Source organism: Muntiacus reevesi, chromosome X, assembly GCF_963930625.1.
Source record: "Muntiacus reevesi chromosome X, mMunRee1.1, whole genome shotgun sequence".
In the NCBI taxonomy this organism is placed as follows: Eukaryota; Metazoa; Chordata; class Mammalia; order Artiodactyla; family Cervidae; genus Muntiacus; species Muntiacus reevesi.
The window spans coordinates 90,811,039-90,828,404 of NC_089271.1; the positions used below are offsets into that span (position 1 = coordinate 90,811,039).

At 42.0% G+C, this 17,366-nt stretch overlaps 1 protein-coding gene across 4 annotated transcripts; it reads right to left on the reverse strand.

Annotated features, from left to right (window-relative positions):
• Positions 1 to 6,914: 6,914 nt before the first annotated feature.
• Positions 6,915 to 11,064, reverse strand: ARMCX1 (armadillo repeat containing X-linked 1). 4 transcript variants are annotated; one of them, XM_065915066.1, is made up of 5 exons: positions 10,929 to 10,986; positions 10,517 to 10,585; positions 9,928 to 10,030; positions 9,045 to 9,161; positions 6,915 to 8,791 (listed from the first exon to the last, which is right to left on the reverse strand). In XM_065915066.1, exon 5 carries the CDS (start codon positions 8,665 to 8,667, stop codon positions 7,309 to 7,311), a length of 1,359 nt encoding a protein of 452 aa, XP_065771138.1. In that variant the 5' UTR covers positions 8,668 to 8,791; positions 9,045 to 9,161; positions 9,928 to 10,030; positions 10,517 to 10,585; positions 10,929 to 10,986; the 3' UTR covers positions 6,915 to 7,308. The 4 variants fall into 4 exon arrangements, with proteins under 4 accessions (XP_065771138.1, XP_065771139.1, XP_065771136.1 ...); XM_065915067.1 differs by having other exon boundaries at positions 10,517 to 10,582; positions 10,929 to 10,949; XM_065915064.1 differs by lacking the exon at positions 10,517 to 10,585 and having other exon boundaries at positions 10,929 to 11,064.
• Between the last annotated feature and the right edge of the window lie 6,302 nt (positions 11,065 to 17,366).

Here is a 17,366-nt window from a genome sequence, read left to right on the forward strand (position 1 = left end):
TCTGTGTGTGCATAAATTGGCAAGTTATTTTTAAAATCTATATGGAAACACAAAGAGACAAGAATAAGAGAATCCTAAAAAAATAAAGATTTATACTACCAAATATCAAGATGTATTATAGTTTATTTTTATAACTTAGAGGTAGGAAAGACTTTCCTCAAAATGAACAAAAACCCAGATGCCAGAAAGGGAAAATATGAAAAATTAGATCACCTATAAAGGGAAAAAAAGAATAACACCAAATGAATTAGATATCAATCTACTTTGACAGCACTAACATCTAGCTAAGTCAGCTTGCCCCAATTCCCTGAGCACTAAATAAACAACCTTCTGTGATAATGTGGTTCCTGATGTACATTGATCTTAGGGAAAGAATATTCTGAGCAGCCAACACTAAGAATCTGTTCTACTTGGTAATTACATTTCTTAGAGTAACATAGACTCTCATTCTCTTTTTTTGTTGTTTTCAAAATGAAAATCCACCCAATTTAATAACACTATGTCCATGTGCAAACTTAGAAATACTCAATAAACAGAAGGCTCTAATGCCAAAAGATATTTGTAATACACTTACTCTTTCACTTTTTAAAATGTAAACAGTCAACAAGGGTCAAAGAGTTACACTTAGCCCACTGTCAGTGGTGGATCAAATTCCTTTGACATGAACCTGTTAGAATGAAGCTACCCCTCCAACAAGGCTCCTTTCCCACTCCCTCCTTTCTCCCTCCCCTCAGGCTTATCCCCAAACCCAACAATGCCCAAGCCCTTAACACAAGCCTGAGAAGGACACAGTGGAGAGGGAAAAGCATGGAGATACACATCTCTGAAAGTAAATATGTGTCATCCTGCTTGATACCACAGGGGTCAATATTGACCTCAGGGGTCAATATCCTAGTCTTCTGCACCCGGAGATGGCAGCATGATAGTTCTGGTTTAAAGGCAAGAAGAGCCACAGTTTGAATGGAGAAATCAGGGGAAAAAAGCTTCAGTCTGGGATATGATGAAGAATGACTGTAAAATGTTAGCATTGAAAATAGTCATAATCATTCTTCGCAAAACCACTCTCAAGGGAATAGAGCAGAGAAATTAACCAAACAGAGGCATAAACACAAAATTTGCCTAAACTACATCAATTTGCTAAATCTACACTTTGAATCTCTTTTGAAACAAGGCAAGTAAAATATGAATTTAAAAATAGAAAACCAGTTTCCTGAGCCTTAAATATTATGCTTTGGGTGATAATTTATAAGAGGACTATACTCCATCTTTGTAAAATTGCCTCTGAACACACTTGACTGGGATAGACCCACTCAAATTCCTAAAATCATTGATGTTGTTCTGTCACTAAGTCATGTCCAACTATTTGCAACCCCATGGGCTGCAGCATGCCAGGCTTCCCTGTCCTTCACTATCTTCTGGAGTTTGCTCAAATGCATGTTATCTAACCATCTTGTCCTCTCTCTTCCGCTTCTCCTCCTGCCCTTGGTCTTTCCTAGCATCAGAGTCTTTTCCAATGAGTTGGCTCTTCGTATCAGGTGGCCAAAGTATTGGAACTTCAGTGTCAGCATCAGTCCTTCCAGTGAATATTCGGGGTTGATTTCCTTTAGTAGTGACTGGTTTGATCTTCTTGCTGTCCATGGGACTCTCATGAATCTTCTCCAGCACCACACTTCAAACGTATCAATTCTTTGGCACTCAGCCTTCTTTATGGTCCAACTCTCACATCCATACATGACTACTGGAAAAACCATAGCTTTGACTAGACGGACATTTGTCGGCAAAGTGAAGTCGGCAAAGGTTTTTAATGTGCTGTCTAGGTTGGTCATAGCTTTTCTTCCAAGGAGCAAGTGTCTTTTAATTTTGTGGCTGCAGTCACCATCTGTAGTGATTTTGGAGACCAAGAAAATAAAATCTGCCATCGTTTCCACTAAAATCATTGGATGAGATAAAAACAAAAATACAAGAATATCCTGAGTTTCTAATTTCCTCAGTTTCCCAGAAGTTGCCATGTTCTCTAAAGAAAGGAGACTGGCTCCTCCCTGCCCCCACAAGCTGCCACTATCATGGCTACTATACTAGAAGGGTGCCCTTCCCAAAATGTTTGAATGGCAACCTCTGATGTGAAAGCAGACACCAGAGCGTGGCTCGGCCGGCCCTGTGTCTTCTCTGGACCAGGCAGTCACACATCTGTCTCACATAGCACTTCCCAAAGTCCGGGTGATTCAGTTCCAAATAATACCAGGTATGGGACATCAAGATTCATGCAATGCACATAGGGCTGTTCCACAATAAGACCGGTGCTTTCTCAGTCTCCGTTCAACAACGGTCCGAAAAGTCTTGGCATCCAGCCATATATACTCAGGGTTACCTTGTTACCACAGCAACGACAATTATCATTCTGTATCAAAATGCCCATTGGTGCATGACCTGGTGGCATGGAAATGAAATGATCACTCCCAAAAGACACAGAAGCACAAAAAGACTACTCTCAGTGGTCTCTCAGAGGAGGGAAGAAAGAGAGAAGTGTGAGGGAGGGAAAGGGAAGCAGAATGGGAAGGGAGGAGAGGATGAGAAGTCCTGCGGAGCAGATGGACACTGGTCAGGCCTGTGCCCCTGCTGCCGGGTGGCTTTTTATTACCCAGGTTCACCTCATTGCCACCCCAGGTCAAAAAGTCACTCAGCACTCCAAGTTCAAGTTATCAATATAGAAGTTTTTTTTATTATTTACTCCAATCTCCAACTATTCACCCTATCTGACACATAAGAGCAATAATATACATATCAGTATCTTTGTTTCTCACCCAAGCCTCACCTATAGGCAACTTCTAAGACTTTACTCTTTCTTCTACATCTTGCTGTGTGGATATCTACAAAGTTATGTAATCAATATACAGAACCTCATCTCCATCTCTGTCTTCATCAAGAGGAGATTTGTGTTGGGTATCTATGGAGGCATTATACTGATGTTTGGCTCTATAATGAGGATTTTAAAGGAAACAGTTGCTCATGTTTGGAAGGCCACTGGCTCTACCTCTTGCTGAGTCATCTTGGGAATCTTACCCAATTATCTACATCTCATTTCTTCCTTAGCAAAGATATAATATTTACTTGACAGGATTATTGAGATTAAGGTGGAAGTGGGAGGGAAATATATAAAATGCTGCTGCTGCTGCATCACTTCAGTCATGTCCAACTCTGCGCAACCACATAGACAGCAGCCCACCAGGCTCCCCTGTCCCTGGGATTCTCCAGGCAAGAACACTGAAGTGGGTTGCCATTTCCTTCTCCAGCGCGTGAAAGTGAAGTCGCTCAGTCCTGTCTGACTCTTAGTGACCTCATGGACTGCAGCCTACCAGGCTCCTCTGTCCATGGGACTTTCCAGGCAAGAGTATTGGAGTGGGGTGCCATAAAATGCTAGTTTCTGACAAATGCTAGGTACCACCCACCTCTTTTCTTCTATAACATACATGTCTTTGACATAAATAGCCTGCTTACAAAATTGAGTAATATTATTCTAATTGGCTTTTCCCTAATAGGAATCTTTCATTTTTATCAGTTTTGCAATAATTGGGAGACCACCCAATTCATGAATGGTATTTTGGTTAAATGAGTATGCTGCATTGTTACCCTGAGTAACCAAGGCTACTTCTTGAATAAAAGGATCTTTAGATCTTTCTAAGGTGTTAAGGGCCTTTTGAAGGTCAGTAGCACCCAGAATATATATCATCAATTTTATAGGGAAAGTTGAACTTGCCCTTTTGAACAGGCCATAACAAAGCTGGAGTCCTGGTGCTCTTAATTCTGGTCCTTCCCTTGGACTTGCCACTAGCCTTGCTCCCAGCCCTAGCTCCATTCCTCACAGGGTGACAGCCTCCACCTAAATCAGATTCTCTTGATTTCTCCACTAAATCAGATTCTCTTGATTTAGACATTCCTTCAGTAGGGTGAGTCTGAGGACTACCCCTCAACCCTCTGCCAGTTTCGTAACTCAAACTACTGCAAAATCTCTTATCAGTAGAAAGTGATACTTAACTTATCATGGAACAAATGCATCTTCTGTGTATTAAGTATGTCTTTACATAGTCTCATTGACAAGAAACAATTTCATTGATCTAAGATGCCTTTGATTATTAGATACATCTTTGTTTCATATACTACTGAGAATGAAAAAATTCTTTTATTTAAACTATGACAAGACTGTAAGACCTATCATAACTTCAGAAATACTAAAACTGGGGGTGGGGTAAGGAAATGTCCATCTTATGATCACTGAATACAGTGGTGTTACTTAGTGCTATGACAATATTTAACATAAACACAAAATTTGACTCTCAAGTCACCAAGTGACACTTGAAAATACAGAGTATACTTACAATGAATTTCTTTAATGAAAACAGAACACTTAAAAAACATTTATAAGAAATGTGTTAAATCCAGAAACATGTATGTGTATTTCCAAAATTCCACCAGTCCTACTCTTAGAAACACTTATGCTTCATGTCTTCATGTCTAAACCCAGAGAATGCTGTAAAATTGATGAGATGGAATAGAGGAAACATTTTCAGCTCTCAGAAGAGAACAAAGATCCTATTTCTCAGAGGAATGTATCAATTTATTTAAAATCTACTAGGCCAACATTTATACAAAAAGGTACTCAACACCTACTAATCATCAGGGAAAGAGAAATCAAAACCACAGTGAAGTATCACCTCACACCTGTTATAATGGCTATCATCAAAAAGACAAGAGATAACAAGTGTTGATGAGGACATGGAAAAAGGGAAACTTTGTGTACCACTGGTGGAAATGCCAGTTGGTACAGTCACTATCCTGGAGAAGGAAATGGCAACCCACTCCAGTAATCCTGCCTGGAGAATTCCATGAACAGAGGAGCCTGGCAGGCTACAGTCCATGGGGTTGCAAAGAGTCAGGCATGACTGAGCAACTATCACTCACTTACTCACAGTCACTATGGAAACAGTATGAAAGTTCCTTAAAATTTGATAAACAGAACTGTCATGTGATCCAGCAATCCATTTATGGATATATGTCCAAAGAAAATAAAAACAAGATCTACAAAAGATGTCTGCACACCCATGAGCATTGCAGCATTATTCAAAATAGCCAAGATATGGAAACAATCTATGTTTCCAACAAATGAATGGATAAAGAAGATGCAGTATATATACCACAGCCATGAGAAAGAAGGAAAACGTACTGTCTTCAACAACTTCAGTAAAACTTGAGGGCATATATGCTAAGTGAAATGTCAGACTGTATAAAATAAAATGCTGTATGATATCACTTGTATGTGGAATCTAAAAAAGACAAACTCAGAAAGTAGAGTGGTATTTACTGGGAGCTGGGGGGTAGAGGAAATGGGGAGGTATTGGTCAAAGGGTACAAATTTCCAGTTATAAGATTAACAAGTTCTGGGATCTAATGTATAACATGGTGATTATAACTAGTAATACTGTATTATATACTTTAATATTGCTAATGGAATACATTTTAACTGTTCTCACCAAAAAAAAGAAATGGCAATTATGTGATAGGATGGAGATGATAGCTAATCATTTTGATATAGATGGAGGAAAAGATTTAATATTAAATTCATTCATTATCCTGTTACTCATAGCCGTTTTTCATATTTTGGTATATAACCTTTCAGAAATTATAATACATGTAAATATTTTATGTTTATAAAAAATTGAATATAGTATATGGTAATGTAATTGGCTATTCCACTTAAGATTATATGCTGAATTTTTTCCATGTAAAAAGGTGTAGTTGACCATCAACATTTTTAAGAGTAAAATAATGTTTCAATGCATAGACATATCTTAATTTCTTAGCCAAGTGCCTATTTCAAGACAGATTTCTACAGGTAGAATCTCTGGGTCAAAGAGATGCACATCTTGAAAGCTTCTGAAACATGTATCCAAATGGATCTTGTACCAAGTATGGTCCCATCAGCACAGTTTGAAGGTGCTCCTCCTCCCACACTTCACCACACTTTGGGATGGAAGGGAGGTAGATCTCCAGTATGGATGTCAACAGCCACCTCGATGGTTCCATAAAGGCCCTGCTCCAACTAACCTTGTAAAGGAAAGCTGATAGAAACACTAAAAAATATTATTTATTCTATTTTCTCATAACTTCAGAGTAATAACTAACATATTCACTCTCATAGACACCAGAGTTGGACAAAAAAGAGGATGTTTTTCTATCAAATGCCCTCAGGACCCTACAATGAAATTGTCCCCAGGATAGGTTACAGCACTTCTTCACTCAAAGCATCTCTTACATCCTTCCTCCCCTTACCACTCCCATGGTCATCAGTGAAATTTCATACTTTTAGCATCTATTACTGAAATATGGTGATAAATTCCTTATGTGATGTTGCAATCTCCAGTGGCTACACCTGCCCCTACCCTAACTCTGACTTATTCTGCACACAAGCCAGTCACAGAATTTCCCTTTCATCCTGTCATTCATTCCTCTGGTCACGAAAAGTGTCTCCCAGGGATGGGAGGAATAATACATAGACACCTCAGTTTAGAAATTGGGGATCCTCAATGCATGGGACTCACCCCAACTGCTGGACTTTTCCATCACTCCCCTCCCCACACTTTGTATTCCATGCAGGCCAGCCTCCTCTGGAAAGTTGCAACCTCCATGCCTTTCTTCCCACAATTCCTCCCTCCTCCAATGCTCTTCTGCCCTGTTCTTATCCCATCTTTCATGCCCACCACTTAAAGCATCCCCTCTTCGGAGGAGAGCATTGTTGGTTGCATAAGTTTCTGCCATAGGAAAGAGCTAGCCATGATTAGAGGCTCCCAGATTTGTTACCGCCTTTTTGTTTCCATATATCTTGCCTCTCCATATATATCATCAACTCAAGAACATGATAATTTTTTGCTGGTTAAAACACACAACTTTATTGATGAAACACAAGATTAACAGATGTAAACCAATACAAAAGTATAGCTTATTTGTGGTTAGTTTGCTGTCAGTTTAAGTAAAGAGTAAAAATATCTCAATCTAGGTAGCAAGATAGAATCAATAAATGCTTTCTTTGTACAAGCTCTAGTATTCATCTGACATCATTAAAATGATCTAGCCTAAAACAAACCATCACAGTCAGCATCACTGTTGATGACAGGTAATAGTCATTATTCCAAAATAGCAGCTGAAAGGATCTCTTTGCCATATAAGCACAGTAAAAAATAAGGAATTTACAAAATGCATTGTTCCCAACTGCAAACTAAAAAAATTTCCTCAATATTTTTTGGGACAGACTCCCAATTAGAGTTTGGTCAATACCTTTAGGACTTTTACTTTCACGACCAGATCACTGTGATTTGCTAATGCTTTGATTTTCTTGACACACACTCCAGATTCTTTGAATAAGAAAAAAAGTGAACTTCTGCTGAATTCTTTCCTGGATGAGGCAAGCCCTTCATTTTTTATGTTGTCATTTATATTCTCAAATAGGGTAAGGATATTAAGAAGAATCTCTCTGTCCCATTCTTTATTAAAGAGGGAAATCAATTCTGATGGCACTTTACAACTCACCAGTTCTCTTGTCATGGCTGGATTTTCAGTAAAGTTTATGATTAGTTTCATAATCTGAATCTTGGTGAAGTAATTTCCCAGGAATAACAAAGCAAAAAAGTCTGGAAAAGAATAGGAAAGCAAATGCTGGTAATGATTAGTCACAGTCATGTTGGTTAACAGTCTTAGACCAGCCATCTGCACAGCTGAGTCCAAACGACAGATCATGGTGTCATCACACACTTGACTGATATATGTCTTAATCTTGCCCTGATTTTCCGAATTCACACTCAAGTTATTAAGAACATTGTATGCCTTTTCCCTAATAATGGGATCTTTCGTTTTTATCAGTTTTGCAATAATTGGGAGACCACCCAATTCGCGAATGGCATTTTGGTTAAATGAATATGCTGCATTGTTACCCAGAGTGACCAAGGCTACTTCTTGAATAAAAGGATCGTTAGATCTTTCTAAGATGTTAAGGACCTTTTGAAGGTCAGTAGCACCCAGAATATCATCAATTTTATAGGGAAAGTTAAACTTGCCCTTTCGAACAGGCCATAACAAAGCTGGAGTCCTGGAGCTCTTATTTCTGGTCCTTCCCTTGGACTTGCCACTAGCCTTGCTCCCAGTCCTAGCTCCATTCCTCACAGGGTGGCAGCCTCCACCCCTGACTCCTGGGCAGGGTAAACCAGGTGCATGGGCCCTGGTCCCAAAGATGGAACCCAACTTGGCAGCTTTGCTTGCCTTTGCACTTGCCTGTTCCTTCAGAATGCTGAAAAGGGCCTTGGCCTTGGCCTCTAGGCCACCTCCACTCTCGGCCTTTGAGTGGGCCTCTGCCTTTACATCAGGTCCACTCTTGAGTTCCACAGCTACCTCAGCCTTGGCCTTTGAGTCACCCTGAAGTCTGGCTCCAGCCCCTGCCCCAGCATTAGCCTTAGCTCCTTTCCCAGTCTCTGAAATATTGCGAGATTCCTCCTCCTCATCATCGTCCTCGTTCCAGATTATCTCGTTATCTCTTCCCCAGGTCAGTCTGTATACACAGTAGCAGGCTCCAGCCCCGATCACCACACCAGCAGCCACGCAGCCAGCTTCCCGAGTTCGGCCCATGATGCAGGGAGTGTCTGGAGGACTTGCTCTGGCTGGAGGAGTGCTCCCAAGTGGAGATGCGGGGGAGATGAGGCTGTGGAGTCTTCAGCTACACAGCCAGCAGGCTTTGCTGCAGCTACAGATACTGGAGGACATAAGGATAAAAGATTTAAACCTTCAGTCTCCTCTTTTTTGCACCTTTGCATGCAGACAGATCGACCTACAGACCTACAAACAGACCAAGCAAATAGAGACATGGCAGGGACTCAAAGCGAGATCACTGATTCCTTTCTTCAATCAGGAATTTTGGAAGTTTCCCCACCTCCAGATTCTCCAACGTCCTCTTCAACTACCCCACTCCAGCACCTTAAATTTAAGACAACTAATCAGTTCCCTACCTCCCCTACCACTGCAGATGTCCTTGGGGCAGAGTCACCCCCACATACACCCGGCACAGGTCCAGGCAGTTTCTTCCTTCGATTTCTGGCCTGGAATAACACCGAGTTCCTGCAAACCTGCGTACAAAGCGGGTGGGGAGGGTGGAGCTGAGCGCTCAGGGAACAGACAGATGAACCTCACCCGAGACGGGACACACGTTCCCCTCTGGCATCACTGGCCCTAGTCCTGCGAAGCCCAGTATTTCCCATCTTCGGTTACCCTCCCCTCCTCAGTGAGCTGTGGCTTTGATCTGAAAGTTTGTTTTGACCCGTCACCCCTCCCCCCACCCCGTTCCTACGACCTCCTCCAAACATCCATCCTAACCCCTCCCCGAAAAAAGTCACTGCCTTCAGCCACAACTCCTTCCCTGTAACAAAATGGATGGTGGTGGAGCCAGAGTGAATATCTAGAAGCCAGACAGGCGTAAAATGCACGAAGCTCTCGAACTCCGCCCTGGCCTCCGCCACCCCCACCATCTCAGAAGTACCAGGATACTCCTACCCCCACCCATTACATCCACTGCTCCGGAGCAATTTCCTTCCTCCCTCGTCTAGGTTTCCGCCTCCCTGTAACCTAAGGACTGACAACTCGGGGACCGAAGAGTAATTTGGAGTAAGGTCCTCCCTACCCCACCCCCACCCCCACCCCAGGTCTCTCGCAGACACCTACGTTCTCCCAACCACTTCTTTCCCGGCAGAGCGCTTTCTTTTGCAAGCTCTGCAATGGTCCAGAGAGAAGGAGGGGTATGAGGGGGATGTCCACAGGCCCACTGGAGTTTGCAGTCTTCACCTTTCTCCACCCCAGGGATCCCCAAATAGTGCCACCACCTTCACTCTGACCTACTTGTTTCAGGGCAATTTCCTCTTCTTCCTGCTCCTAAGGTTGAACTGGCCTTCAGGCGCAAGATCCACCGACACAGACAGGCAACACGGCAGAGATGGGATGGCTAGGCAGACAGAACAGAACTTCAGACAGTCCCAATACCAGCTTTTCCGAATCCAAGGTCTTGGTTGTCAAACGGATTCCACTTTTTGGTCTTTCACCCTACCCCCACTTCTCAGGACTCTGATACCAGCAGCCTTCTCCAGCAAGGGCGTCCATCCACCCCATCCCCCAGCCCCGAGTCTCAGTCCCAGCCCCAGCGGTCAGCCATTTTCCCAGGAAAAACCACACCCCTTTGGAACAACTGGAAAGAGGGGAGGCGGGGCGAAGGAGTGCGGATAACCAGAGGAGCGAAAGAAAACCCCAAGATCTGATTCCCCCTCCCTGATGCATTCGCGGCCCCAAAGACAACTCTTTTTCCTGCAGGCGCTGTCATATCCTGTTTCCCGTATCAAACAGCAGGGAGGTAACTGGGAGTCAATAATACGCCCGGGTTAGGGCGAGAAGCCCAGCCATCCTCATCCTTCTAGGAGTCGCGGGGCAATCCCACCTTTACACGGACCTGCTGGACTTCGGGGCAGATTCTTTATTCCTTTGCTCGGAGTGGTACAGCGCCCTACTGAAAGACGCGGAATGACAAGACAGACGCACAGCTCCAAGATTCTGGCTGCTAGATGGAGCAGCACACCTGACAAGAATCTTAACACGGGTCCTTCCCAATTCAAGGCCCTGGATGTCAAAGGTTTCAGATTTCCCCTCTCCTGGTCTGGGATGTCCCCTGGAATCTGGCTCCTAAGTGTCCACCATTTTTGTTTTTGGAAGTGCCAAGGAAATAGTGCAAGGATGTGGAGAAACCGAGCCGTGTCCCTCTGTCGTCTCCACCCTCCGCTATCAGCAACGCGGGAATCCCCCAGGCAAGAGCCCATCCACAAATAGACCTGCTGGCAGCAGGGCAGAGTTACCTCCTCCTCCTCCTCTTCTCCTGGCCACAGGCCCGCCCGCCTTCGAGGTAAAAGGGAGATGGCAACCGGACCAAACGAAGACCAGGATTAGAAGGACGTCTGCAAACGTCTGGCTCCTGCTCACGTGAGAGCCACGTCACTCATGAGCTCAGGACCCCAATTACCACTCCCACCAGCAGTGCGGCAGGAGCTGGCCCACCCCCCTTCCTTCCTCTCCACAGCAGGTCCTGCCACTCATGTTCCTCTGCTGATCCCAGAAACCAAAAGTAGCTTCTCTTGTAGTTGGCATTTGCCTTTCTTTGGTTAACAGAGACTACATCTGTTCCCATGTCCATCGGTCTTTTCTTACTCTTTGAGGAATAATTTTTCTCTCCTCTACTCCCTGTCCACCCACCTCTCCCTTCACCTCCACACCCCCACCCCAGCCTCAAATGAGCAGCGTTTCCCCTACTCCCCTCTATGAAATTAGTTTTAAGATCTCAGAAAAGGAGATGGGCAGTGGGAATATCTTACTTTCTTAAACTTTTCTGTTCATTTTTTAAAAATCAGTAATGCATTATTCCTATATAGAGAAAATGATGCTATTTTTGTTTGAGTGGAGAAGAATTTAAGTGTAAGGGAATAACCCCAAAGGCCTCATTAATTTTATTATATTTAGTTCTAACACAAGGAAAATGTTTCCACTGGTTACAGTCAAAAAGAAACTTCCTAAATATAGTAACCAGTTTTAAAATTGAAAACTGTTATTTTTCACATGGTCTATGAATTAGTCCACAAAGATGACTTGTTGTCTAATCTTGGCCATTTTAAACAAATGATCTATTACTTTTTCGAATTTTGGGTCAACTTACAATTTGATAAAAGCAATACAATCATATCTTGTTTGATTAAAGAAAGAAATGCATTCAATTATCTCAAAGTTTTGACTGACTGTTGTGTGAACCTCTTGTGATTTGATGGCTTTTCTAAACATCTGTCCCAGATTAACTTTTTATCTATGAGGGCTTCCCTGGTGGCTCAGTGGCAGAGAAGCCACCTGTCAATGCAGGAGACACAGGTTTGATCCCTGGGTTGGGAAGATCCCCTGGAGGAAATGGCAACCCACTCCAGTATTCTTGCCTGGAAAACCCCATGGATAGAGGAGCCTGGCAGGCTATAGTCCATGGGTTTGCAAAGAGTTGGATTCAATTTAGCAACTAAACTACCACCTACTATGACTAAAGAAGCTGAGGGTGTAAGGGATGGAGAAATTGTCCCTGCCTTGTCAAGAGGGGAGGGAAGAAGGTGATGCCTTCCCACCTCCCCTATATTCCAGAGTTTCTCACCCCTTGAATTCTGGCACCTGACTCTTTGTTCACTCCTAAAATATACACGGACAGGTGACCAAGGTGGTAAATGCCAACTTTACTCAGGTGACCAACCTGAGTAAACACATTTGACTTCTTTCCTCCCTCCATACTTCACATTCCCACAGAGATAACTCAGGGATGCAGAGAAGGGACTGCTGTTCCCACCAACTCCTGCAGATTTCCATGAAGCCTGAAAAAGCAATTGCAGGGGGAAAACACCCAGGCCTGCCTGCCCTGCTTTGCCCTGATTCACGGTGGCCCAGTTAACCTTGTTCCTTATGCTGTCTGCTGATACCACCTGACCTGAGAGGTGCAGCCTGCTGACCTCTCACCTCTGGCCTTCTTACCTCAGGGCATCCAGGGGGAACCCAGCCTTGTTGCTGGGTCACTGCCTGCAACCCACACTCACCTTAGTGCCCCTTCAGCCATATGTACACCTCTCCCCACTGACTGTCCTGATTAACATAGAGTAGGTGTCCTCAAATGGCCACCTCTGTGTTCTACCTAAAATTGTATCAAAGTCATGTGGATGCATGTGTTCATTTTAGTTCAAAAAAGGGTCATAACTCTCATCAGATTCTCACAGGCATCATTTATGACAAAAAATCTAAGAAGTACTCTCTTGGAAAAAAAAAAAAGATATATCCCTTTAGTGGTAATCAACCTCTGTTTTTCTCTCTCCCACATTATACACATTCTTTATATTTTTTAATGTGCAAACAACACAGAAATGTATAAACTGGAATGTGAAAGTTCCCTTGAATGCCTGTTCCACCAGTAACTGTTGCAAAAGCAATCACTTTTAACAATCTCATTCAAGTGCAATGAATCTGCACTTTAATTTTAGAACTGATACCTTTAAAAAATGGGTCTTTCTATCCATGTCAACCTTTGCTTGTTGTTGTTTAGTTGCAAAGCTGTGTCCAACTCTTTGTGACCCCATGGACTGCGGCATGCCAGGCTTTATGATCGTAATAAATTTTATGTTTCTTCAGGTAGTTCATACTCATTACTTGTTTATTATTAGTTGTTTTATGGTTTTGATGCTTTGGAAGGATGATATTCCTTTTATGATTATATTTTCTACCAGCTTATTGGCAAAGGAAATAATTCTGACATGTTTACTTTTAGTGACCTTTCTTAATATTTCTAATATGGACATAACTCATTTTATTGTGCTTTGTTTTATTGTGATTCACAGATATTGAGTTTTTTACAAAATGAAGGTTCATGGCAACTGTATCAAGCAAGTCTATTGGTGCCACATTTCCAACAGCATGTGCTCACTTCATGTCTCTCTATTACAGCTTGGTAATTCTTGCAATATTTCAAACTTTTTCATTATTAGTATACTTGTTATGGTGATCTGTGATCTTTGATGTTACTATTGCAAAAACATTACAACCCATTGAAAGCTCAAATGATGATTAGCATTTTTTACTAATAACATTTTTAAATTAAAGCATACACATTAAAAAAAATTAGTTATTTGGTTGTGCCAAGTCTTAGTTGTGTTACACAGGATCTTCAGGTGCAGCATACAAACTTTTAGTTGGGGCATGTGGGATCAGTTGCACGACCAGAGATCAAACCTAGGTCCCCTTTATTGGGAGCACAGAGTCTTAGCCACTGGACCAGCAGGGAAGTCCCTAAGTACATTTTTAAAGACATAACACTTTCATACACTTAATAAGCTACACTATAGTTTATTTCTCTTTTTCTGTTCTTATCTCATTGTAACAAATATTTGGAATGGTGGACTAAAGGGTTTAAAACGCCAGGCAGGTTACAGCTCAGTTTAGCTCAAGCAGACAGATCTTTTATTAGACAGACACTCCCAAGACATGGGAACAGGCCAGTCCCAAAGGAGTTGCCCTCATAATCTCTCTTGGCTTCCCCCTTTATATACTTTCTTGGCTTCCTCCTTTTTATACTTCCTTGGCTCTCCCCCTTTTTATATTTCCTGTCTCCTCCTTTTGGTTATGCCCTGTACAAAATAGGGCTTGTACCCACCACCAATCAAGGAAAGGGAATGTAAATGGGCATACACTCAAGGCCAATTGACAACTGCAAGTTATATAACAGCCTATGTATGTCTTCCATTAATTCAATCTGTTATCAGTTTCAGTTCAGTTCAGTCGCTCAGTCATGTCCAACTCTTTGCAGCCCCATGAACCACAGCACACCAGGCCTCCCTGTCCATCACCAACTCCCAGAGTCCACCCAAACCCATGTTCATTATGTTGGTGATGCCATCCAACCATCTCATCCTCTGTCGTCCCCTTCGCCTCTTGCCTTCAATCTTTCCCAGCATCAGGGTCTTTTCAAATGAGTCAGCTCTCTGCATCAGGTGGCCAAAGTATTGGAGTTTCAGCTTCAACATCAGTCCCTCCAATGAACACCCAGGACTGATGTCCTTTAGGATGGACTGGTTGGATCGCCTTGCAGTTCAAGCGACTCTTGAGTCTTCTCCAACACCATACTTCAAAAACATCAAGTTTTCTGTGCTCAGCTTTCTTTATACTCTAGCTCTCACATCCAAACATAACTAATGGAAAAACTAGCCTTGACTAGACCGACCTTTGTTGGCAAAGAAATGTCTCTGCTTTTTAATATGCTGTCCAGGTTGGTCATAACTTTCCTTCCAAGGAGCAAGTGTCCTTTAATTTCTTGGCTGCAATCACCATCCACAGTGATTTTGGAACCCAGAAAAAATAAAGTCAGCCACTGTTTCTTCATCTATTTGCCATGAAGTATATATGTGCAGAATATTTATGAGCCTTCAATGGGCTCCTGCTTCCCAGGTGGCTCAGTGGGTGAAGAATCTGCCTGCAATGCAGGAGCTGAAGGAGACACGAGTTCAATCCCTGGATTGGGAAGATCCCCTGGAGAAGAGAATGGCAACCCACTCTGGTATTCTTGCCTGGAGAATCCCATGGACAGAGGAACCTGGCAGGCTATAGTTCATAGGATGGCAAAGAGTCGGCCCCAACTGAAGCGACTCAACACAGCACAGCTCAGCACAATGGGCTCCTAGCTGCCTAAGGTTACTTGGAGAAGCCCCTGTGGTTAGTTTGTATCCACTGTGTGCTTAGGGAGCATGTGCAGGAGTTGGAAAAGTCTCTGTGGTTATTTTTGTAGCAATTTGTGAGCTCTCCTGGGGATGTCTGGGATGGGGTTTAGAGATCAGGTTGCATCCTTTTTGGCTAGGCCACCCCTCATTGCTCATGCCTAACTTCCTACCTAACAATGGTATAAACAAAACTTCTTTGTGCACTGAGAAGCCAAAGAAATACATGACTCACTTTACTGAAATACTAGCTTTACTATGGTAGTCTGGAAATGAACCCACAATACTCAGAGGTATGCTGGTAGTTTTTCAGATGATAACTTTGGTTTTTCTAAGTATGCATACATGATCATCTGAAAATGATGATTTTTTAAAATTTTGCCTTTTCCAATCATTGCATCTCTTATTCTTTCATTTTCTGGGTTTACTACATCAGCCAGAACCTCCAGAATATGCTGAATAATAATGGTAACTGACTGAGAGCCTCCTGACCTTGTCCTTGAGAATGCCCCTAAAATTTCACCATTTAGTGTGATGTTTGCTATTTGTTTCTGCTGTGTTTTTCTTCATCTGTGTTTGTGTGATGGGGAAACGTTTAACAACTGAACTCTCATAACTCTTTATGTAAGACTGAGAAAATGTAATTGTCTACGTCAAAATATTGGGAGTGGGAGATGAAGAGGGAAAGTTGTCAAAAGTACTGTGCTTATTGTGAATAAGTTGATGAGCAAAAGCAAACTCTGCTCTCATAGTGAAGAAAATAATGAAATAATCACATATACATACAAACTGAACAAAATACTTCGAAGGAAAGGAACACTGTTAATATACTAAAAGAAGCAGCAGTGTCTGGGGATTGGGTAAGGTTTCCTTGCTGAGTGAAAGGAGAGAAATTTTGAATTGACATTAAGGAAAGCAAGTGTTAACTCGGAAAAGAGAGAAGCAGAAAATAAAAATGTCTCAAATTTTCCACCCTTCTTATAACCACCATGATAACCCACCTACCTCAATCCTAGGATAATTCTTGTGAAAACTGCTGCTAACTTTTCAATTGACTCAAGTTTTATTTTTTTTTTCCCCACATACACCATCAAAAAGAAAATAATGTAGATACATTATATGTGAGTGTGTGTACACATGTGCCTTTTAAAAGTCATTTGAGATCATACTAAGCAAATTATTCTACACACCATTTTTCACCTTAGATACCATGTACAACATTTTATCAGCTGTAATAAAATTCTGTAGTGTGAATTTACTAAAATTCAACCGATCTATTATATTTAGCCTCTTCCCAATCTCTGTCTGTTGCAAAACTGCAACAGTGGGGACCTTTGTTTACATATGCGTGTGTGTTCAGTTGTGACCCACTCTTTGTGACGCTATGGACTGTAGTCTGCTAGGCTCCTCTTTCCAAGGGACATTCCAGGCAAGAATACTGGAGTGGGTTGTCATTTCCTCCTCCAGGGGATCTTCCAGACCCAGGGATCAAACCCTGCATTGGCAGGCAGATTCTTTATTGCTGCCCCACCTGGGAACCTTTGTTTACATATCTATTTTACAATTGTAGCACTATTTCCTCAGTATAAATTCCTAGAAGTGAAATCACTAGGTCAAAGTAGAGGTTCATTTTATTTATTTTTTCTTTTTTGAAGAATAAATATAACAAGATTGGACAAGATCTATATGAAGAGAATTTAAATTAACCTGGAAGACACAAAAGAAGACGAAAAGTCTATTCCTAGACCGAAAGATTCAGCAACATAACTATGTTGATTCTTCCTAAATTAATCTAGAAATGTAAAATGCAATCCCAATAAAAATAATGGTTTCTTTTTTTAAAATTAAAAAGATAAATAAATAAAATTTATTTTAATTGGAGGCTAATTACTTTACAATATTGTGGTGGTTTTTGCCATACATTCACATAAATCAGCCATGGGTGTACATGTGTTCCCCATCCTGACCCCTCCCTCCCACCTCCTTCCCCATACCATCCCTCAGGGTCATCCCAGTGCA